At 36.3% G+C, this 24,657-nt stretch overlaps 1 protein-coding gene and 1 pseudogene across 1 annotated transcript; both read left to right on the forward strand.

Annotated features, from left to right (window-relative positions):
* The first annotated feature begins 13,237 nt into the window (after window positions 1–13,237).
* LOC143605861 (zinc finger protein ZAT10 pseudogene) lies at window positions 13,238–14,111 on the forward strand (annotated as a pseudogene).
* Window positions 14,112–21,179: 7,068 nt separating this feature from the next.
* On the forward strand, window positions 21,180–22,454 carry LOC143605864 (uncharacterized). The gene is made up of 2 exons (XM_077081830.1): window positions 21,180–21,389; window positions 21,492–22,454. Exons 1-2 carry the CDS (start codon window positions 21,180–21,182, stop codon window positions 22,452–22,454), a joined length of 1,173 nt encoding a protein of 390 aa, XP_076937945.1.
* Window positions 22,455–24,657: the final 2,203 nt, after the last annotated feature.

Genomic DNA, 24,657 nt, shown 5'->3' on the forward strand with positions numbered 1-24,657 from the left:
ACAAAACACTTAATCTCTCCTGTTCTCTTGCTCCTTGCTCTCTCTGCCGTCTTCCTCTCTGCCTCCGTCTTCCTCCTTGTTCTTCCTACTTTTCCGGTAATATATATTATAATTTACTTATTAATTATGCTAACTTATAATCAAGACTTAAAACAAATCATTAAAACAATAATCTTATTTATAGGTTAACTTGTGCTTGTTTAAAGTTGGTTCTTGCTTTATCTTACACCGCATCGTTTATCAAGTGAGTTATCTCGTATCTAATCCCTTTTTGCTTTTAAAGTTTTGGGATGTTCATGTGTTCATACAACTTAGAGTCTTAAACTTGTTTATGAACTTTAGTCGCGCAGTATCCCATGTGTTGAGGACGTAGACTTGGCTGTTTATTTGTATGTGTGGATCATTAACCGTATGGACGGTCTATTCCGCAGTTTTCATGGTACCATTAGATGAACACGGGAGAACTATCGTTTATGATTTTCTCTTTTGTTACACTTGCACAGTTAGTCTTGTTTGTGAGCTCAATTGTGAGCACTGGCAGTCTTGTCTCTTAGAGTTGGTCCCGATCAGATTACACCCTTGTTGAAAACCAGACATACACATGTTGCGCGCAGATTTATTGTTATCTATGTATTGTATTAAACTTGATTTCTCACCAACACGCAAGTGTTTGACGTTTATTTTAACACATGTTCAGGTTTGCAGTAGCTGTTTTGGAGCTTGTGGACACGTAGGACGTTTTTACTTTTGGACCTAGAATTAAAATGTATCAGGACAAGTTAATGATGTTTGAATGTTATAATTTATAATATATTGATTTATGTTTGATTTATGTTCTTTATTTTCCCCGCTGCGCGTGCGCGATAAAATGTGTATTAATAAATATTGACACCAATAGTGTCGCGAGTAATGAAGCAATATGTGGCGCCCCGATGTATAATCCGCCTTTGGTCGGGGTGTTACAGAGGTTAACCACATTTGATTGATTCTTAGTAAATAGATGGAGTTAAATAAACTATCCTTAGCAAGTACTCGGTCCTAGAGACCTACTTTTACAACATTGCCAAATATTAATCTCAAGTAGGGAGACGTGTTCATAAATAGTATTAGTAAATCCTATCATCAGAATAGTATCACTTTGCAGATTAATATAATATTTAAGAATTTAAAAAAATAGTATTACACTTAAATCTTAACTATTTATGTACCGTAAGTCTAAAGAAAAACCGTATTATTAGGATTGATATAACTAGACGGCATCACGGCAAACGCGACACCAAAATCTGGTGATAAGAAAAGGAAAGAAAACTAAATAAAATAAAGATGTAAGCTAGAGACGTCAGCAAGCGTGTAGTGTAACTGCAGCCAAGTTGCCGCCAAACAATCATTCGGCCTGCATGCTACGGAACTCATATGACGTGCCATTTTCTACCTAATTAAACCACCACGTTTCATTTCACATTTTCTCATCCTGCATACTACTATACTACTGTCTCACGTTAAACAATAATGGATAACAAAATCCATTGCTTAACAACACTAATTCGGTCAGCTTCGATTAAGTTTGTCATGGTGATTGTCACAGCCCCCGATCCCTATATCTTGGGAGGAAAGTCGTGAACATTGATTGGTGGTATCGATGTTTATTAAATTATTTTGCAGCGGAAAATTTCATCAGAACCGTAGTTAGGAAAAATAATCAGAGTTATAAAAACACCATGATTATTATTATTATGATAAACCAGGAATTAAATCCCTTTTTTGATACAAACATAAGTTTTATAGGGTTAAACCATAATTTACAAAACACGTTTCTTTATTCTGGTGACAAACCACTTATTTAAGTTGGAAGCCCGCAGACATCATTCCTTTGTCTCTAACAAGTCATCTGAAACATGTTTAAAATATTTGATCAGCAAGAAATACTGGTGAGTACATTCATTTGTAAATGACACATTTTACAGTTACAACATTAAGATGTTTTTACATCTGCCTGCTTACAAATTACCGAAAGGTACTTGTCACTCGACCGTATCTATGACTGTGGTCATATTACTTATTGGCTAACACTTGTCCAATAAGTAACGTGTAATAGCCCAGTAGGCAAACCTTTTATACAAAACCCCACAATACCAGTAGTAACCATCCCGTAAGTGTACAGAGACTTAATCACTGTAATGTATTTTAAATACTTTAAAAATACTTTTGAAAATATTTAGACAATCTATCATGGGTTTTGTAGGTTTTGAAATCACCATGACAGTGTCGGAAAAATAGTTGTCTCACGCAAATGTGAGTTGTATAAAAACTCGAATGTCTTACTTTGTAAGTTTACAATTAAATAGCACGTCCTGGTATTAAGCACATAGGATAAACACAATGTAGTATAACTAGATTAGTATAAAACCAATAATCATAACGATAATCACGAGAGTAGAAACTTTACACGATAGCACAATGTCTTACCTTAACAGACAGAGCTTTTGGATTCGTGTATATAAGCTTCTTTCGATCGGATAGGATGTCGTTACGACACTCGGGTATTATACTATAATCTTAATATATATGTGTGTGAAAATTTAGAGAGAATAAATTTTTGTGCGAATTTTGAATGTCCCGTTCACTTCCTATTTATAGCTGATTTTGGACCCCGTCGCGGTACGCGATGGCCATACACAACGGGCGTCGCGTATCGCGAAGAATCGTGTAGCTATGTCGAGTCAGCCCTAGGCTTGCTACGTGGCACGCCACGTGGCAGGCTACGTTTCTCATCTGCGTAACCTCCATGTCGCGGTACGCGATGGTTAATCTAAACCCGTCGCGTATCGCGATGGAAGGATTTTTAAAAAATCTTAATTCCCAACAAAAATACCAAGGCGGCCCTTAAGCGGCTCGCTGCGATGCGAAGTGTGCACGTGCGCGTTCGGGTGCGTCGCACTCTCCGCTAGGACCACTGGGTGTGATATGTCTTATAAGAACATTAACATAGGAATTTTCTTCCTTACAAAGTGCTCACTAGTTTTTTAATCTAGCGATGTGGGACAAGAACTTACAAACCTGTTTATACTATGATTGTATCTTCTCCATTTCTTTCCTCCATCAATGTGGGATGGAATTTCTTTCACTTATCTCTTTATTCTATTTTTGTGGTTTGTTATAGTAATAACAAATAAATCTAAACATGAAATTAGTAAACGTCCAAAATATTACTAACCTCGCATAGCTTGTGATATATATATATTTAAAGTAACGTGTACTTGATTGAAAAGATTTGCGCAGTGTTGGTATTGTGTATCGGCCGAGCAGCACATTTTCAACTCTATGACCCATCTAACTAACTGTGTAAAATATGTTTTTACTTAAACAATGTTAGCTTGGTAACAACGGTATCTCTCTTAAATAATCATAACACTTACCCAAGTTATATCCTAGAATAATTGTGTTCTCCCTCTTTTAACTTATTCGATTTGAACGTAGAGAGTAGAGACCCCTATGAGGAAATGTGAAATATGTTAATATGTCAACCTGACACATTAAGATCAATATACCAACTTGAGGTAGTTTTTTATTTTATAAATAATTGTCAATTGAGGTACTTATCATAGACTTTGGAGTGTGTGTAAAGTCAATTTAAAAAGCGCGTTAATAATCATGCAAAACTGTTCATGATATCAAACCTATATTTAATTGTGTTAAATGTGACACGAATTCATGTTATATATTAAGGATTTAAGGGGGTGTTTGGCCTAGCTTTTTTAACCAAGCTTATAGCTTTTTTAGTTTTTTTTACAAAATAAGCTTAATTTAGTATTTGGCTTAGCTTTTTAAGCTTATGTTTATGAGCTTATATAAGCTCATTTAGAGAAGCTTATGTAAAGATGGGTTTTTAGCTTATTTGATATAAGCTTATTTGTTTAAGGGTGTAAATTACTCATTTGTGCTTAAATGGTAGTGGATTAGTAATTATTACTCTAACAAATTAAAGAATGCTGGATTTAACAACTTATTAAGACACATTATTAACTTGTAAAATATAAGCTAATCCAAACACTTAAAAAAATCTTATCAAACAATAGAAAAAAAGCTATAAGCTAATTTTATCTATAAGCATAAGCTTAAAAATAAAAGCTAGGCCAAACACCCCCTAAGTTGGTTAAACTTGTAATGTCACATAACACGAATATTTTTGAGTAAATGACACGTTTAGCTAATTATGTTGTTTTTGGTCCAATAAACGTGTCGTGTCGCTCATCACGTTTTTCCACCTCTATATAAAAGGGAAGCTAACCCTCGTTTGTAAAGACACTAATCTCTCTCTTTCTCAATACTCACATGTATCGTACTTATGAGCTACATGTTCTATATATGCTTTAAACACTTTATGTGCATATAGTGAGTTGACTATCAAAGTGGTCTCTTAGACAACAAGCGGAGTTTGAAAGAATGACCCAAAACATTAAGACTTAAGATTATCTCTTAATCATTAAGAGTTTATAAATTATTAGAAGACTACCAAAGAGCCCACAAATATGATTACAATTAGCCGAAAATACACGTTGGAAGGGTGTATAAATATTAAATGTTGAACTTGTCATCTAAATATAGATTTGATTAAAATTAATAGAACGAGTCAAATAATCAATGGGCTAACAAATTAAGAATTAGTCAGTTGGATATATTAATCATTAAGAGGCTGACAAACTAAGACTTTATTTTTTATTTTTTGATTAAAAGTGTTATTGTTCATAAATTAATATCTTTTTTATTTTTAATTTTTCACCACCAGGAAGATGGAGCCAACAAACATCATAATGTTGAATCAATTGGATGTGTTTAACAGTGATTGTGTCCTCAAGGTGCGTATTTTGAAACTATAGCGTCTCAAAGACAATTCAAAGCCCAGAGAAGATTGGTCGATAGAAATGATTTTGCAAGACGAAATGGTATTGTTACCCATTCATTAATTTTACTATATTATTCATACAATTTTGTACTAATGTTAATAATAATGTATCAGGGTAACATAATTCAAGCTTATGTGAGGAAGGCTTGCATCCCAGGCATGATGTGTGGCATGGTGAGAATAGGTCGTTGATTGTTATATGATGTTCCATTTACGCACGCGAATATAAGTTTAGCTAGACGGGAACTTGGGTATAAGCCGACGACGGATTTGGCGACCGGTTAAAGAAGTTTGTTAAGTGGTATTTTTGGTATTATGGTCATGATCAAGGGAAAACTAAATCTGTACATTCATAGTTTTGATTTGTGTTTTAGTTTTAGGATTTTTTTTTTATTTTATAAAAGAAGTAAAAGATTTCATGAGCATGATTCTTTGCTTGAAATGAGGATGACTGAAAACATCTCATTTTGTTTTTCTAATTTACATTTGTAAGTTGTGAACACAAGTTCCCCTTGATTAATATTACACATTTAATTTTATTGTGTTTTTATATATTTTTATACGGATGATCAACATGATTTAAGTTGTCTTAATATATGCCAAATCAACACATTCATAGTTTTGATTTATTTTTTTTAATTTTATGAATTTTTTGGATGAGAAAAGAAGAAAAAGATCTCATAAGCATAATTATTTGCTAAAAATCAGGATGGAAAATATTCTCATCTTTTATAATTTTCCTTTTTAGATTTATACATATACTTAGTTTACAAAAATTTATTATTATATCTTAGTCTGAAAATGTACAATTTTAAATATATGTATATATATATATATATATATATATATCTTAGTTTAAGAATTCCATTATTACAATTATATAGTTTGACTTTCCTTATTTGTTAAAAACCCGAATTTGAATAATTTAAATAGCTTAAATTCAAACTAAATCCATTTTAATGGAATATTTGTAACGAAAAACATTAAAATGGTTTTTTTTGCATTCATATTATTTACTTTACATATATTGTTCACAACATTATTATTATTCAATATTAATATAGATTTTTTTGCATTATTATTTGTTTAAGTTTTTATTCAATATTAATATACACTGTTTTTTCTCAAACTTTAATATGTTGACCAAGTCTTTATAATTTCTATAAATATAGATTACAGTTTTTCAAAATACATAATGATATTTTCAAAAAAGCTTTCTATAATACACATCACCCATATTTAATACTATTAAATGTTAATCAATAATATTTATCAAAATATGCATCCAAACTAATGACACTTTAAACTTTAAAATAAAGATGTATTATTTTTGTAAACCATCTAACGTATAAATTTTAATATATAATAAACAAGTTAATTATTTATTATATATTAACTTAATACATAACCCATAATTAAACATTTTCTTAAAATTAATTTTATGTAAGAGATTTTTAAATAAATGACTTCTGACATTTCCATAATTCACAAATTAGATTCCTTTATTAATGTTACGTAATATTGTTTCAAAAATAACTCACAAGGTTTTTAAACTATATGAAATTACATCAGTTTGGGAATGCTATGTTTTGAAAGGAATACTTACTACTCTTGGTCGACAACGATTTTGAAAGAGCAGCGTGTTTTAATATGGATAAGTTTGCTAATGATATATTGTTTCTGGAGTGTTAACAAATGTTTAACAACGAAGTGGTATTAGTAATATTATAAATGTTATCATATTATTTGTTTTATAGATTAAAATACTTGCTTGTTTTTTGTTACTTGAATGGTTGAAATGTCCGAATAAACCAGATTATCAATGGTGATATCCAATCCTAAGACACCGTCAATGCAATATTGGAAATTTTTAATTTGTATGTTTAATATATGTGATATGGGACGGTTACTACTGTATTTTTAACTTCTCTTTTGTTATGAAGGAGAGGATATCATTTGGCAAGAATAGTGCTACTCATATGAAAATTGTTGAGGCAAACTTTGTTAACAAATCTAAAAGGAACATAGAGAATATTTATGACAGTGTTGACGGTGCAATTTCAAAATTAGTTACTAAAGTCTAAGACAAAAGATGTTATAGGTGATGTTGGGATCGGAAATAAAATCTTATGAATCATCTATTAAAACAATATTGGATTATTATTATATGTATTCAATAACTATTTAACATAATTTATCCACAAAGAAGTTATAAAAAATGGATGAGAAAGCTTTGCCTAATTTCCTAAATGATATATATTAGGATATTAGGAATCAACTATATGCCAACTATACTTGAATAAAAATTAATATTATATTGAATATTGATTAAGACTTTTTTTTGAAGATCAATTAATTATAATATTACGAAAGACTAAATTTAGATTTTAGATTGTCATAACAGTTTGTTTTGTAACATAAATCTAAAATATACTTATAAAAAGAAATGTCTTAGATAGTGTTCATCTTTTAACATTGATGTGCAACAAATATTTAAATTGATGTGTAAATAAACACGGGTACTATCTTAGAGTAATAAACATTACGGTTGTTGATGTATAACAAATGTCTTAGATAAAGTTCATCTTTTGAATCAACATTGAGATAGAAGTTGTGTTGAATCAAAATTGTAAAATTGTTTTGTTGATTTAGAGATTAATTTCTTTGTTTGCTTATTATTGTACTCATGATATAAGTAATAAAATATTTTAATTTTTCATTTATCTTTGTTAGTCTTTGTATGTTTTTGTATTTGATTCAAATAAGTTATGATATCTTATAATTCATATAAAATTATCATTTATTTATAAATACAACATTTGCATTTCATTATTTATAAATACAACAACGCCATTATAGATATACCAGATGATCTTTTGATTGGTGATTCATCCGATCCTATTTCTGATCTGATTGATTTTGTATATCCAACATTATTGGAAAATTTTAATGATATTTTATAGGGCCATACTTGCACCTTTAAATGAGGTTGTCCAATATATTAATTATAAATTTTTGTCTTTGTTTCCCGGAGAAGAAGTTAAAAATCTCAGTTATGATAGTATAGACAAGTCTGATAGTGTTGGTCATGGTTTCGATCCAGCATTACACTCACCTGATTTTCTAAATGGTTTAAAGATGTCTGGTATGCCTAATCATAGATTGGTTCTAAAAGTTGGTGTGCCAATAATGTTACTAAGGAATATTGATCAAAAGAACGGTTTATGCAACAGAACCAGATTACAAGTAATTAACTTGGGGAGGCGTTTTATCGAAGTAAAGGTTATTTCAGGTACTAACATTGAGTTTCACACTTATATAGCTCGTAGTGGTCTAACTTATTCATATCAGAAACTGTCATTCATATTGAAACGAAGATAGTTTCCTGTTGCGGATTGTTTTGCAATGACCATTAATAAAAGTCAATGTCTAGCAAGAGTTGGCATATACATGTGAGAACCGGTGTCTACACATGGCCAACTATATGTGGCTTTATCACAAGTGAAGAGTAGAGATGGTGTTAACATGTTTATATTAGACAAGGAAAGTAAAGTTACAAATAAAACAACAAATGTGGTTTATAAGGAACTATTTACTAATTTATAATTGTAAAATGGATGTTATTTTAGTTGAATGTTATGTTTTTACATGATTTATATATCAGTTGATGCTAGAAACATGTGGATGTTACATGATTTATATTTTCTCACCTGTGACGCCCACAGGTCAATAACCTAGTGTTCTATATATGCTTTAAACACTTTATGTGCATATAGTGAGTTGACTATCAAAGTGGTCCCTTAGACAACAAGCGGAGTTTGAAAGAATGGCCCAAAACAATAAGATTTAAGATTATCTCTTAATTATTAAGAGTTTATGAATTATTAGAAGACTACCAAAGAGCCCACAAATATGATTACAATTAGCCGAAAATACACATTGGAAGGGTGTATAAATATTAAATGTTGAACTTGTCATCTAAATATAGATTTGATTAAAATTAATAGAACGAGTCAAATAATCAATGGGCTGACAAATTAAGAATTAGTCAGTTGGATATATGCCTTCAATGGCAAGGTACTTTTTTACTCATGAATAGGTTGAATGGTTGATAAGTATATCGATGGTTATATTAGGAAATTGATGTGTTTATTCTAAAAACTTCTTGTCTTATTCCTGAAATTTGCACACTTCAGATATACTCAATAATTCAGTAAATGACAATTTGGCAACTATTATTTCTATATTCGGTAAGTAATGTTTCTATACGTTTCTTTAACATTCTACTGAATAAAATAGTATATTTTGTCATTATTCTTTTCTGCATAAATGATTGTTTAACCTTGTAAGTTACGAAATTTTAATACCATTAGGCTGAGGGGTGTGGGGGGCGCGAGAGGGGGCGCGAGCGGGGGCGCCAGCCAATAATATTGTGACGTGTGGCAGAGAGAGAAAGTTGATAAGATGGGTGTTGGTAGTGGTGATCGCGCCCCAGGACATGGTGTGGAGGGGCGCGAGAGGGGGCGCGAGCGGTGTTGTTAGGCCATATTATCACCACTAACTTGCTTCAAACAAACCTGTGAAAAACAAAGGCCCCCCCTGCCTTTTTCTCGGGCCATGGGAAGGAAATCCAAATACCCCCTTCCCGTTAAGCGGTTAATACCATGAGGATTGGCTAGTTGAAGTTTTTTTGCCTATGTGACAGTCAGGGCCGGTTGGATAGTTATAGGAGGCCAAGCCCTAGCTTGAGGCCTCCATTATTTTAGGCCCCCATTTCTTAAAAAAATAGTATATATTACTATATATATATATATATATATATATATATATATATATATATATATATATATATATTTTTGAACGTCTGCTTCTTCTATGCTAAATAAATATAATAATATTATGTTATCTAGGTTATGAAAATAAGAGGAAGCGTGATTAATTGTGTTGGCCACGTCTTTACTTCGGAAAACTGATTCGGCGATTGTATCTTTCCAAGATCAAACATTCCAATCAAATAGGGCTTCAGTTATGGTATATCTTCATTCTTGCATTACTAATATATATTCAGTTCTTCAATCCTTGTCAATTTTTTAAATTGGTTTTTTTTTCAGCATTTGCTTCATCTCGTATGTGGTGTTCAGGTATTTGGGCACAATTATGCATTTTTGGCATCAAAATTGTCAAATCGGGTGGCCTAGTGGCTGCTGTTGAGTGTTGGCACATAATTCTGACATTTTTCTAAGTATCGGTTAGTAGTCTACTTCAATATTTGATCGCTTTAGTTGATTTGTGGATTGAATTATATTTTAGTCTTTCGGTAATATGTAATTACTTGTATTATATCCTTGATTTGTTGATTAATAATTTTTCAGGATTAATCATTCTAACAATGGCAAATCGAATTTGAAACTTTTTAGTTTATTATTGCGAGTCCCAAGTCCGGGTAGAGGCGGAGGGTTAGATCATTTTCGAAAAAGGACCCAACAGTTTAGTAAGCTTTAGGTCTCTAAAAACGTTGAGTCGGCCCTGGTGATGGCGCGGCACCTTAACCTTGCTAGTTAAACCCTAACATACAGTCTAACTAAACCTTGAAAATGTAATTTGACGATGTTGCTAAAATGTTGCTTAAGAATCTTGTAACAATGCTTCGGTGCGGTTGCTAGTTGTCTATTAGAGAGGAGAGAAGACTCGGTATTATTCGTTAGTTATTAATGAAAATCATTTATTTAAAATTGCATTTAGTTTTACAATTTTTCAACAGGTTGTTAATCATAAAAGTATAACTATTATTTAAAAAAGACGCGTCTTTATTTATGCCAGGTTTCACATGTGTGGAATATGAGACCACCTAATGGTCTTATAGATGGTTGACTGACATCCACGGATCAAAAACATTGTTGAGTATGCTTCTGATCTACCTAGTTCGTGGACAGTAACTATGTGATCAACAAGTCATACGATCAACATTAACTATGCATCTTACAAATTAAACATATAATATGATTAAAACAATAATTGAGAAAATTAGATACAATCTAGAAATTAATAGCCCTTTCCAAAGGGTATGCTTTGGTTTATTGGTAGGAGGGGTCCGGTCGTGTATGTGCCCAAACGTGGGTTACTTGTGAGATGACAAAAAAGCATCGTATGAAGAGATACGTGTGGTCACGTAAAGGACATGTGTCATCCATTAGATACCTAGCAAAAGTCATGCTGAGGATAAGTACTATCTACCAGAACACTGAATTGAATTTACCGCACGTGTTATAAAAGGAAAGTATAAAACACACAAAGTAAAGCCCAAAAAAGACACGTTTGTTCTCTTTCCCCATTTCACACTCAAAATTTCATATTCTTCGTCATTTAAATTAATAAAAAAAATTATCCGTTTTATATAGTTTGGTTTTAAGTGTATTCGTCGGTTTGAATACCAGTTTAAACCATTAAGATATGGTCTTTTATTGACCGTTAACTCGTTAAGACACTACCAAAGAGCGTTACTCTTAAATTTTTTAGTTTTAACCAAAAATCAAACCATATGAATTAAACACATAAGGCATCCAACCTAATCAAATTCAACCGTTTTATTACGTTTATTCGGTTTTGATATCCGATTAAACTAGTTATTATTCGGTTTATACGTTTCAATTTGGTCCGGTTATCCGCATAAACAAGATTTGTGGAACTGATATTCAAACTGAAAACTAAATCACAATTCAGTTTTATCCATCGCCCACCCTGAACAATATTTTTTTAGCTCACGCCACACGTCAAATTTTCTTCTAGATTCGTCGGTGTTTTGCCAATTCCAATATTGATTTATTTGGTTTAAAATTTTAGTTTGTTCTAACTAAAAATCAAATTGATCCGAATTATAAATGTGACTACACAAATTGAATTTAACCTATTTACCGGCTTTAGCAGGGGGACGGAACCACGGGAGGGTCAAGGGGGTCCGTTGACCCTCCGGTGGCCAAGATTTGGTTAACCTATATATTCAACGTAGACACACTTTTATAGTTAGACCCTTCGAAATGCATCACGATTTGTAGTTAGTGTGAAGAAAAAGGAGTAAAAATACCATTTACAGAAAAGCTCCGGTGGCCGGCATGTGGCTTTGGGAGCTCGAGATGATAAAGAAGAAAAAAGAAGATTGGCCTTTTTTTAATAAATAAATATAAACTAACATATAATATATGTCACCACGTGACTCTGTTAATCTATCCCTACCTATTTTGATAACTCCATTTCTTTTTTCCTTTATTTATTTTTTCTCCTTAATTTTGATAGATATTTCATTTTTCTTCTTTAGTTGTTTGTTAAAAAATGATAAGAAGTTTAGGGGCTGTTTGGTTCATTCAGATCTGAATGAACCTCTGTCCCATTCAGCAGCAACAACAAGTCTGAATGATTCAGATCTAATTTTAACCATTCAGATGTTTTTCTATTTGGAACCAAACAGCCTGAAGTCTGAATGAATCAGATGTTTATATCTGAATGGTTCCATTCAGATGTATACAAACAGCCCCTTAGTTTCTTCTTCAATTTGTGAGTTTACATTTGTTTGTTTTAGGATTTCCACTTTATATATTTCTATCATAATTTTACTGTTTTTAAATATAACTAGATAATACATTTTCATATGACGTAGAGATATCCGTTTTAGGTAAGCAACTAGATAAAAGAACTCAAACCAAACACAAGGGGTAGTTAGATCGGTTTAATTACAACAATAGTAATAACAAAAATAATTCGAAAATAAGTTGAAATATCAACACTAACTAATGTAGAAAAAGTTTATTACGACCCCCCAATTAAAATGTTCTAGTTCCGTCCGCTTTAGTTATCCAGTTTATTCAGCTGAATTCGGTTTGGTTATTCGAATAAGCAAGATTTATGAAACGAATAACCAAACCGAAAACTACATCACAATCACATTTCGGTTATTTTTTCAATTACTTATTCAGTTTGGTTTTCGGTTTTTTAACACCCCTAGACTTTTAAAACTGATATCTATATAAATAAGTTTTTGAATAAAAAACAAAGGAAAAGGAGGCCCCTAGGTTTTTTCAGTTTTTTAACACCCCTACTTACACTCCTACCTTTATTTCACTTTATTAATATTTGTTTTCATTTATTTAAATAATAATAATAATAATAATAAGTAGTTCTCCAATATTCGAATGATCCAACAATTAAGATTAACCTCTACAACACTCCCACCGCCACCCCTCACGCAACTTCTAACTTCAACCCCGCCTCCTTATATAAATATAAGGAGTAAAGTGCCATCTTATACACTCTTTACTCTCATCACTCAAACTATCAAAATCCTCCATTCCATTAAATATATTATATCAAATCAAATCAAATCAAATATGGCACTTGAATCCCTCAAAACCACCACACCACCACCATCTCTCCACCACCCTCCAGTTCAAGACTCTTGGAACAAAGGCAAACGATCCAAACGCCCACGCGCCACCACCGACATGGAAACCCAAGATGAGTACTTGGCTTTATGCTTGATGCTACTTGCTGCCGGCAACCCCTCCGCCGCCATCTCACCACCGCAACATAACAACTCTCCGGCGACTAGTTACACGTGCACCGTATGCAACAAAACCTTCCATTCTTATCAAGCACTTGGTGGCCACAAAGCCAGTCACCGGAAAAACATTCCCGACGACCACTCCACCACCACCGCCACCGTGTCAACTTCTGTTTTGAAGCCTAGTGGCAAACACCACGAGTGTTCTATTTGTCACCGGTGTTTTCCCACCGGCCAGGCTCTTGGTGGTCATAAACGACGCCACTACGACGGTGGCAGCGGCAGCGGCAGTGGTGTTAGTTTTACCACTTCTGATTCTGGTCAACGGCGTGACTTTGACTTGAACTTGCCGGCTTTTCCTGATAACTTACCAATGGGGTTGAGCGTTGACTGTGGGAAGAAAAGTCAACTCTTGGTTAACGAACAAGAAGTTGAAAGCCCACTTCCGATGAAGAAACCGCGTTTATCGTTGATGGCGGATTAAGTTATTATTAATTTATGATTATTATTAAATTTATTTGTTTTTATTTTTAAATTATAGTTTTAGAAAAGTAGAATGGATGTGTACATAGGATGATAGAAAGATAGAATTCTTGTGTGTTAGTTTATACAATTGATTTGATTCGTTAAATAATGAAATGCTCGTTTATTTTTTTATTTTTGTGTTAAGCTTTCTATAACAACACGTCAAAACTAACAGGTATTAACTGTGTTATTTTATTCACATGATAAGTTGTATAATTTCAAGAATTATTGATATGAAAATTATTAAATTAGTCGATAATTCTGAAGAAATAATTGATTACACATACGCTTCTTCATATGTATACTTAAAGTTTGATATATGTTATGTTAGTAAAAAATAATAAATACGTATAGTTTTAGAGAAGATATCAAGATATCACTGATATAATTATATATCAAGGCCGGTTTGGTTTTCCACCCCAAATGGTGATGTGTTTGTAAACCACCCATGTGGGTTCATGCCTAAATGCACATGTAAAACCCCAAATTCATGCCTGCCGCTTTACCATTAATCATTAATGGCTTTTAATTCTATGTTTATTTATTCATGTCACGTTTCGTAATTTAATGTTTTCTTTTTATAAATTAAATGTTGTTTTTTTAATTTTAAAGGGAAAACAATGTTTTAAAAACGAATCCAAGATTTGTTGGTTCAACAAGTTGGTCTGGTCTGGCCGGCCAACAACAGGAAGAGGTAACCAACTAACCAAGTTCGTTTTCCGTTGGTTATTTTCATGTTTTTAACAAGTTCAATTAAAATCAAGACATTTAACATACAACTAGTTATTTACGTATGAGGAAACCTACATCTCAAATGGTTTCTGTTTTAACCGGCTGGACTGACAAGTTTTTTTTTTCTGTTTTAACTGGCTGGACCGACAAGTTTGGCTTGATTTCTTAGGGGTATAAATGAGCCAAACATTTATTGAGTTGCTAACAATTGTCTTGTTAAAAGCTTCAAACAGGCCGAGCTTAAACGTGTTCGCAACTAAATTAGAGCTCATCTAATAAACGAGCTCGAACGCAAACAAACCTATTATTTATACAGATACAACAGTTTGTTTGTATTATAAATGTAAATTACATGTTTTAAACTAGCTATATATATTCAATAAAAATAAACTAGCTATATATTACATGTAAATTACTTTTTATATGTAAATTGCATATAAAAAGAAGTAATAAATATTCAATAAAAAATAAACAAGCCGATCTGGAACTTGAAAATTTAACGGGTTGGTCTAGAGCCTGTGCTTCACTCATTTATACCCGTATAGTTTTCGCATCACGGGAGGAAGTGTGAATTGGTTAAGGGAGGAAGCGTAAATTGGTTACAAAAATTAAAATGGTCTCGGATAATAGTTTGTGTAGGAAGAGAGGCAATGTGTCATTTGGATTAATCAGGAAGTAATGTATATTTCGTTCTCTTATTATTCTCTTGCGCCCTGTTTTTGAGTTTTTTTAAAGGAGGGAAAGGAAATGAAAACTAAGGATAATTAAAAAATGAGTGTTATTGAGTTTTTTTAGGATGGAAAGGAAATGAGTAGGAGGAGTTAGAAAGGATTAAAGTAATGTATTTTCCCAATAAGTTATCCTCCCAAAAATGGAATGATTACTAAGGATAACAAATTTTAACATAGTTATCATTTCCTTTTCTTTAATTTCATTCCAACTCAAGAACACACCTAATTAAAAAAAAATTTCTTCCCTCCCCTTCCCTTTCTTATCCTTCCCTCTCCTTTCCTTTTCTTTCCTTGGTTAAAAAACTCAAAAACAAGGCGTTGTAGTGTTGGAAACGATTTTAAATAGCTTACAAATCAAGCAAATTACCCCCAGTTTTGCCCATGCTTATGTCATTTTGACGTTACACAAAACCACTACCATGTGTATCCGGAACCGGTTTTTCTAATACCCGGGTTTTTAATACCCGAACCCGAACCCTACCCTACCCGTAGGGTACGGATAGGGCATGCATTTTGGCACCAAAACCCGAACCCGAACCGGACCCGATTTGTACCCGGTAATACCCGAAAACCCGATTTGTACCCGGTAATACCCGAACCCGGAACCGAGGTTTTCCAATACCCGAAACCGGGTATTTCATACCCGATGTATACCCGAAAAATACCTTAAAAATACCCGAATAATACCCCTAAAAAGTGTAAAGTTTTAAAAAATCCAATCTATATAAAAAAATAGCGGAAAATAACCCGAAAAAACCCGTAAATAGAGTTTTTTCAATACCCGATAATAGGGTATTCAAATACCCGGTTTTAGAATATCCGGTTCTATACCCGACCCGAACCCAATGCATAGGGTATGATTTTTAGAGACAATACCAGACCCGAACCCTACCCAATTATTACCAATACCCGATCATACCCGAACCCGGGTATTTATAAAACCCGATTTGTGCACCTCTATGTGTAGCATTAATAGCATGCCTTTAGAAGTTAGAATAGTTAAATGACCCTAATGTACTTTTATGCAAAGTAAGGAAATCAGCCCAGTATATCTCAGTCGGCCCAATAGACTTTGAATGACATGGATCCTCTAATATTATGGTTTTGGGGTTTTGGGCTTAATCTTTCTATCTTCTCGACTTCTCATGTTTCATATTTAAAGTTTGAAGTAATCTGTATTTTAAATTTCTAATTAAGCACTAACCATTTCTTTCCCACCAAGTTCAGTCTTTACCTAACATAGTTTTGAAAAGGTCATATAAGTCATAACCCACTAAAGAAGGGTTTGTATTGAAGGTAATTAAGTTAGGTAACGTGTTTGTCCTACCAATCATTTCATATTGCATATATACAAACATACATATATTTTGGTATACACATCTATAGTCGTGGTACATGAATGTTTAGATCTGATATACGGACATATAGTTATGGTATACAAACATATTGTTGTTAAATACCCCTAGCATATGAGCAATTACCTAGGGTCATTGAGTCAATAAATGATTGTATATCAGAGGAAACTCCGTCATTAAGTGTATGTAATCCAAGAATGTGTGAACTAAAATTTCCATTTTTATCTGAGCACGTATGTTTTACTTTTATAAATTATTTATTTTTAATTTATATATAATATGTTTCTATAGAGGTAGGGTACCAAAAAGACCCAAATACCCTTAAGGACTACTCGCGGGTCAATCAGAAGTCCCTTATAAGTCACTCGCGGGACATATAAACCATCCGCATAATCATCTGAGGAAGGAACACCCTCGTAGCGCATGCGGAAACACCACAGCACCCTCAAAGGTCATCCGCGGGAAGAGCGATCCTTCCGCGTAAATAACCACGAGGTAAATGCTCCGGGACAACTGTCAACACATGATTGCCTTCTAGAAGATTTACCAAGATGCTTTCTTAAAGGATCTTGGTTATGCAGGCATCTTCTTAAAGGACAGCTAGCCCCAATCACCTTCCCACACCCTTCGGCTATAAATACTCTCTCAACCATCATGAGGTATTCATTCACTCCCACTGTACTATCTCAATTTACTTAAGTGCTTATCTTCTACAGAACAGTACTTATTCTCACGTCGGAAGGTGGTTACGGGAAGACCCTCCCTCTTGTCCTTCCCGTAACGAACTAACGGTGTCTGTTTTGCAGGTGTTTGTCACTGGACTTTAGGCAATTGGGTTCATATCGTTTGGCAGTTAACCGTATCCTACCCTGTTGACTCATCGGATCCAGGACCCATACCCGGGGAGTGGATCGTGTTTCTTCATTGGCGCCATCCGTGTGTTTGTTAGAACAACAAATTTTTCTTTCGAAGTCACGATATGAATCAAATTCCTAAAGGGCCAACGGGGACCTCAGAACAAATCCCACGTGTTACTAACCTAGAAACACGTGAGAGAGCAACGTCATTGTTCGCACAGAATCTTGCTCCCGATGAGCAAGATGATGTTGTGACACCTGGAGGTTTTACTTTGGGTGGTTCATCAACTCGAAAGCATCGTACCCCACTGGCAGACGCTGCTCCAGTGGGTACAAGAAATGTAGTAACACCAGCTGGTACCCCGCCCAACGATCTGGGAGGGGTTACAGCTCAGAGAGGTTCCAATTTGGGAGGTCTTGAGCGAACTATGAGAGAAAGTCGCCGGACCCACCCAGAATTGGACCTCGAAGAAAATTCAGGTGACTCAGCCCTGAGGAAAACTCATACAACAAGCCACAGATCTGAGGAACTCTTGTCTCCAGATGAGTGGTTCCGTATTTAACAAGAGAGTCTGGTCGCTGAATATGGACGAAGGGTACAGAATGAGCGACTTCACGCCCGTACCCTAAGTTATGATGACCCTCCTAGGAGATCTATTTCTCCTCCGATAAGAGGAAGTCATATTCAGTACAATCATCCAGAAGAGCAATACCAGAAGGAAATCCCGAGGTTACGTCCTCGTCCCCGCATAAATATGCGAGTACCGTCTTACGAAGAAGAATTAGACGGACACGACTCAACATATCATCCAGGAGGTAGTTATTACAGCGGAGACAACCGTTTTCTTCCATTTGGAGAGGCTAGTTACCCGCGATCGGCTATTCGCCACGCAGAGTATTACAGCAATGTGGAACACGACTTCTCCAAACCATACCGCCCAGAGTCATTCGCAGAAAAATCCAAGTTCATTTCGGCCATCGCGACAGCTCCGTTCCTGATAAACGCGAAAATACCAACATCCGTTGGGACATATAATGGGATGAAGGACCCCAGTGATCACTTGCTAAGGTTCGAAGCGGTTGGAGGAGTCAGTGGTTGGACTCTTCCGTACTGGTGCCATATGTTCGCATTGACATTTACTAGAGCTGCGCGAGAATGGTTTGAAAAATTGCCTTGCGGACACATTAAGAGTTGGAAAGACTTCGTAGCAAAGTTTTCCCAACACTTTAGTCAACAAAAGAAACACACTCGTGACTCGTCTGAAATACTTGATGTAGTAAGGCGAAATAACGAATCCATTGAGGATTTCATTACTCGTTTCAATAATGAGAGCCTTAATATTGGCGGAGTCAGTGAAGACATGCTGAGAGGAGCATTCAGAAAGAATGTAAATAGTGACGCCCTGATTCGTACTCTAACCGGAAGAGATGGTATGCCCAAATCTTGGGACGAAATCATGACGTCAGCCAAGCTATTCTCAAGAACTGAGAAAACCTTGGGATCCGGTACTCAAAAACAAGTTCCAAGAGTCGAATTCCAAACCCCAAGACCAAATAGACAAGCTAAGGGGCCAATTTGGTCTAGACTACAACCAAGTACAAAAGCACCAAAGCAGTTTGATGCGAGATCATTGATTAGCAATAAGAACAAACGCAACTTTCCCGCACGTTCTTCCAATAACAGTTGGACTCAGCTGTCAAAATCTCCATCAGAAATCCTCACGACCGAGAACCTAACCTTTCGAAAACCTCAACCAATACCGAGGAAGTCATTTCTCGACAAAAACAAACACTGCTCATATCATGAAGACATTGGACACAACACAAATGAATGTGTAGCCTTAAGAAACGAAATCGAGGCAGCAGTGAGAAATGGAAAATTGGAACACTTGGTCAAAGGCGCAAAAGCAGGGGGTGGCAAACCTCCCGCAAAGGATAACCAGGGCTCGTCAAAAAGGCAAATAAAGGATCTGAACGTTCATATGATTCACGGAAGTCAGCAGACCAGCGGGAAGAGAAAAGAATTTGAGGACGAAGAGTGGAAAAATGAGCCAGTCATTTTTCCTCGTATCAAAGGAGGACCATGTAACAAGAACCCTTTGATAATTACTGCCTTGTTCGGACACTACCGGTCGCAATATGTGTTCTTCGACACCGGTAGTACATCCGACATTATGTATGAACAATGCTTTGAACAGCTTGAAGAAGAGGATAAAGAACGATTACGACCTATTCACGCACCCGTCTCTGGGTTTGGTGGGGAAATAATGCATCCGTGGGGTGTCATTACTTTCCCGGTTACACTTAGTGATGGAATTCACTCACGAACCGAAGAGGTTGAATTCTTAGTTTTACCGGCAAGGTCCAAGCATGATATTATCCTCGGACGGGAAGCAATTGGTGACTTCAATGCACATCCGTCCACAGCTCACGGAGCAGTAGGGGTCCCAACCCGCACTGGCGTAGCAATAATCCATGTTAACCGACATTGCTACACAGCTGAAAGTTCAAGACCGAGCAAAGTTTCCAAACAAAGCCAGAGGACTGAACCGGAGAAGTGGATCCTCAACAAGAAATTTCCCGACCAAACCGTAGTAATTGGTCCGGCTATCTCCGAAATCGTCCGAACTTTTCTGAAACAATTATTGACAAAGAATATCGACATTTTCGCATGGCAACCCGCGGACATGACAGGTGTTCCGCGGAACATCTCAGAACACAAATTGAAGGTGAATCCGTTAATCACCCCAATTTTGCAAAAGAAGCGAAAAATGGGCCCCGAACAGACAAAAGCCATGAACGGGCAGGTACAAGACCTTCTTCACGCCGGAATCATCCGAGAAATCAAGTACCAAACATGGGTGGCTAACCCGGTGATGGTCCCAAAAAGTAATGGAACGTGGAGGATGTGTATAGATAGCAAAGACCTAAACAAGGCATGTCCGAAATATTGTTACCCACTTCCAAAAATTGACTTAAAGGTAGATGTGGTGGCCCCATTCAAATTCAAGTGCTTCCTTGATGCCTACAAAGGGTATCACCAGATTCATATGGCGGCTGGTGACGAAGACAAGACAACGTCCCGCACCGACCAAGGCACATTCTGCTACAGAATGATGCCTTTAGGATTAAAAAATGCGGGGGCCACGTATCAAAGGCTGATGGATCAAGACTTCAAAGGTTAGATAAGTCGAAATCTTGAAGTTTACGTGGACGATTTAGTAATCAAAAGCATCTAAGATGATCAAATGCTGAGGGACATAGAGGAAACTTTTGAAACACTGAGAAGTATCAACATGAAACTCAATCCTACAAAGTGTTCCTTCGGAATGGAGGAAGGGAAGTTCCTCGGGGTAATCGTTACAGGCACGGGTTTCAAAGCTAATCAAGACAAGATACAAGCAGTAGCCCGTATGCCATCCCCCCGCATCCCTCAAAGAGGTCCAAACACTTAATGAACGATTAGTAGCATTAAATAGGTTTCTGGCAAACCACGCTGCTAAATCTTATCCGTTCATTTCAACTATGAGAAATTGCCTTAAAAAGGCACAGTTCAGATGGACCCCGGAAGCCGAGCAAGCGTTCCAAGAAGTCAAGAAGTGTTTAATAGAATTACCCACGTTAACTGCTCCACATGCGGGTGAACCACTAACACTTTATTTGTCAGCATCCGACATTGCAGTAGGGGCTGTTCTATTGACAGACAGGAAAAATGTCCAAACTCCAATTTATTACGTTAGTAGAACATTATCGGACCCGGAAACAAGATATTCAATGTTGGAAAAGCTGGGATTGGCGCTGATCTATGCAGCCAGATGACTCCGCAGATATTTCCAGGGTCACCCCATCAATGTACTAACTGGGTATAAACTCAAAAACGTATTGAGCAAACTTGAATTGTCCGGTCGACTGGCAAAGTGGTCCATTGAATTAGGTGAATATTCAATCGAGTATAAACCAAGACCGGCAATCAAGGAGCAAGTGCTAGCGGACTTCGTCACAGAAGTTCCGCAACACAAAGAACAAGAATGTATGATCGAACAACAACCCCAAGCACCTCCGGAACAAGGACAAGTCTGGTCATTGTTTACAGACGGAGCTTCAAGCAGTGAAGGATCGGGCGCAGGCTTAAGGCTGGTCAACCCCGAGGGGCATGAATTTACATACGCCATCAAGTTGGACTTCAAAAGTACCAATAATGAGGCGGAATATGAAGCCTTTCTGGCAGGCCTGCGGATAGCGAACAAGCTTGGGGTAGAACATTTAGAAGCTCGGGTGGATTCCATGCTAATCGCGGGACAAATAAATGGAACGTATGAAGCTAAAAACGAGGTTATGGCTTCTTATTTGTCCCAAGCGAGATTCCTGATTCGCCAGTTCACGTCTTTCAATATTATTCACATTAAGAGGAGCGAGAACAAATCGGCGGACGCCCTTAGTAAGCTAGCTTCAATGAACTTCGAGAATTTTGCCAAAGATATTCGGGTAGAAGTCTTGGACCACCCATCCGTTCAAAAAAATCAAGTCCTGGTAATCCAGACCGATGTCGAGTCCTGGATGACACTCATCAAAGCTTACTTATCTTCCGGAGCACTCCCAGCAGGAAAAGTTGAGGCTCGGAAGATCAAGCACAAAGCTCTGAATTACCAGTTGACTGATGGTATCTTTTACCGGAGATCATTTCTTGGTCCGCTGTTACGTTGTGTGGACGCGGACCGGGAAATTCATGAAGGTATTTGCGGACTTCATGCGGGTCCAAGAATGAGAGTTGCAAAAATCATGAACGCAGGGTATTACTAGCCTGGTATGCATTTAGACGCCGTGAAAGAAATCAGAAAGTGCGATTCTTGTCAGCGTCATGCCCCAAATACCTTGCACCCAAAGAACGAGCTGATTCCAGTAACATCTGCCTGGCCGTTCCAGAAATGGGTTATTGACATTATGGGACCTTTCCCAGAGGCCCCGGGACGAGTCAAGTTCCTGATAGTGGCCATTGATTACTTCACCAAGTGGGTAGAAGCCAAACCAGTCGCTTCAATAACGGCATCGAATGTTAAGAAATTCCTGTGGGAATTCATCATCTGCCGATTTGGTCTCCCACAACAGTTGGTAAGTGACAATGGGACCCAATTTGCTGATAGCGGACTACAAGAATGGTTAAGAGAACTTAAGGTAACCCAAGTTTTCACATATGTAGCTCACCCGCAAGTGAATGGTCAAGTCGAAAGGACCAACCGAACTATCAAGGAAGGAATCAAGGCGAGGTTGGGTACTAAACGGACGGTTGTGTTGACGAGTTACCACATGTACTTTGGGCCTTCCGCACCCAGAAAAACTCTAGTAATTCAGAAATGCCGTTTAGCCTAACCTATGGCACTGAAGCCATGATTCCGGCAGAAATAGGGATCCCATCTGTAACACCCCGACCAAAGGCGGATTATACATCGGGGCGCCACATATTGTTTCATTACTCGTGACACTATTGGGTGTCAATATTTAATAAATATATTCATTCACGCACGCGCAACGTAAACACAAGATAACATAAATCAACATAAATCAATATATTATAAGGCAAAATATTCGAACAACAACAACTTGTCTTGATACATTTTAATCTAGGCCCAAAAGTAAAAACGTCCTACGTGTCCACAAGCTCCAAAAACAGCTACAGCAAACCTGAACATGTGTTAAAATAAACGTCAAACACTTGCTTGTTGGTGAGAAATCAAGTTTAATACAATACAATACATAGATAACAATAAATCTGCGCGCAACACGTGTATGTCTGGTGTTTAACGAGGGTGTAATCAGATTGTGATCAAGCCTAAGTAGATCATAGTTCATAGTTCAATCCGTGCTCCCAAATGAGCACAAAAACAAGAAAACATCTGTGCAAGTGTAAACAAAGAAAACCGTAAACGATAGGTCTCCCGTGTTCATCTAATGGATCCATGAAAACTTCGGAATAGGCCGAACAAAGCGGTTAATGATACACACATACAAATAAACAGCCAAGTAAACGTCCTCAACACATGGGATACTGCGCGACTAAAGTTCATAAACAGGTTTAAGACTCTAAGTTTGTACGAACACATGAACATCCCAAAACATTAAAAATAAAAAGGGATTAGGTACGAGATTACTCACTTGATAAACGATGCGGTGTAAGATAAAGCAAGAACCAACTTTAAACAAGCACAAGTTAACCTATAAACAAGATTATTGTTTTAATGATTTGTTTTAAGTCTTGATTATAAGTTAGCATAATTAATAAGTAAATTATTATATATTATATATATTACCGGAAAAGCAGGGCAGAACAGGGAGGAAGACGGAGGCAAAGAGAGGAGACGGCAGAGGAAGAACAACGGCAAGAAGCAAGAGAGAACAGGAGAGATTAAGTGCTTTGTGTGTGTAGTGTTAGGAAAATAACATTATTATTTATAGGGAAACCCTAGGGAACACAATCCCTAGAAAAGGGGAAAAGATCTCCAAGAAGTAAAAGATTCCAAAAGCAAAAGATATCAAAAGATATGGCAGCTGCAGGGGACAAGAGAAAGCTGACAGGGAACAGTAAACAGGCATGGGCGGGTTAGATAAAGGTACTGGTCAAGCATGGAAAAGCAGATCTCAAAAGATTATGTCAGTCACTTTTCCTGTCAACCAATGGGGTTGGTGCGCATGCTGCGCCAAAAGTGGCTTTTCAGACATAAGACAGGTTAGGTCAACAGCACAAAAGATAAGATATCAAAAGCAAACAAGCAAGTTAAAACAGAAGAAAGGACACAAGACAGCGCGAGAAAGCTTCGAGCGCGAAGGCAGACAGAACCAACATTTGCGCGCCGCGGGAAGAACTTCAATTCTAAGCGCGTTGCGAGAACTATATTCCTTAGCGCGTCGCGGGAAGAACGGGATCCATAGCGCGCCGCGGGAAGAACTAAAATCCTTAGCGCGCTGTGGGGACAGTTCGTCTCGCGTATCGCAGTAACAGGTGGTCTTC

The sequence above is a fragment of the Bidens hawaiensis genome, unplaced genomic scaffold (assembly GCF_021521415.1).
Source record: "Bidens hawaiensis isolate Kalapana, Puna unplaced genomic scaffold, B.hawaiensis_p1.1 tig00071786_1, whole genome shotgun sequence".
Taxonomy (NCBI): Eukaryota; Viridiplantae; Streptophyta; class Magnoliopsida; order Asterales; family Asteraceae; genus Bidens; species Bidens hawaiensis.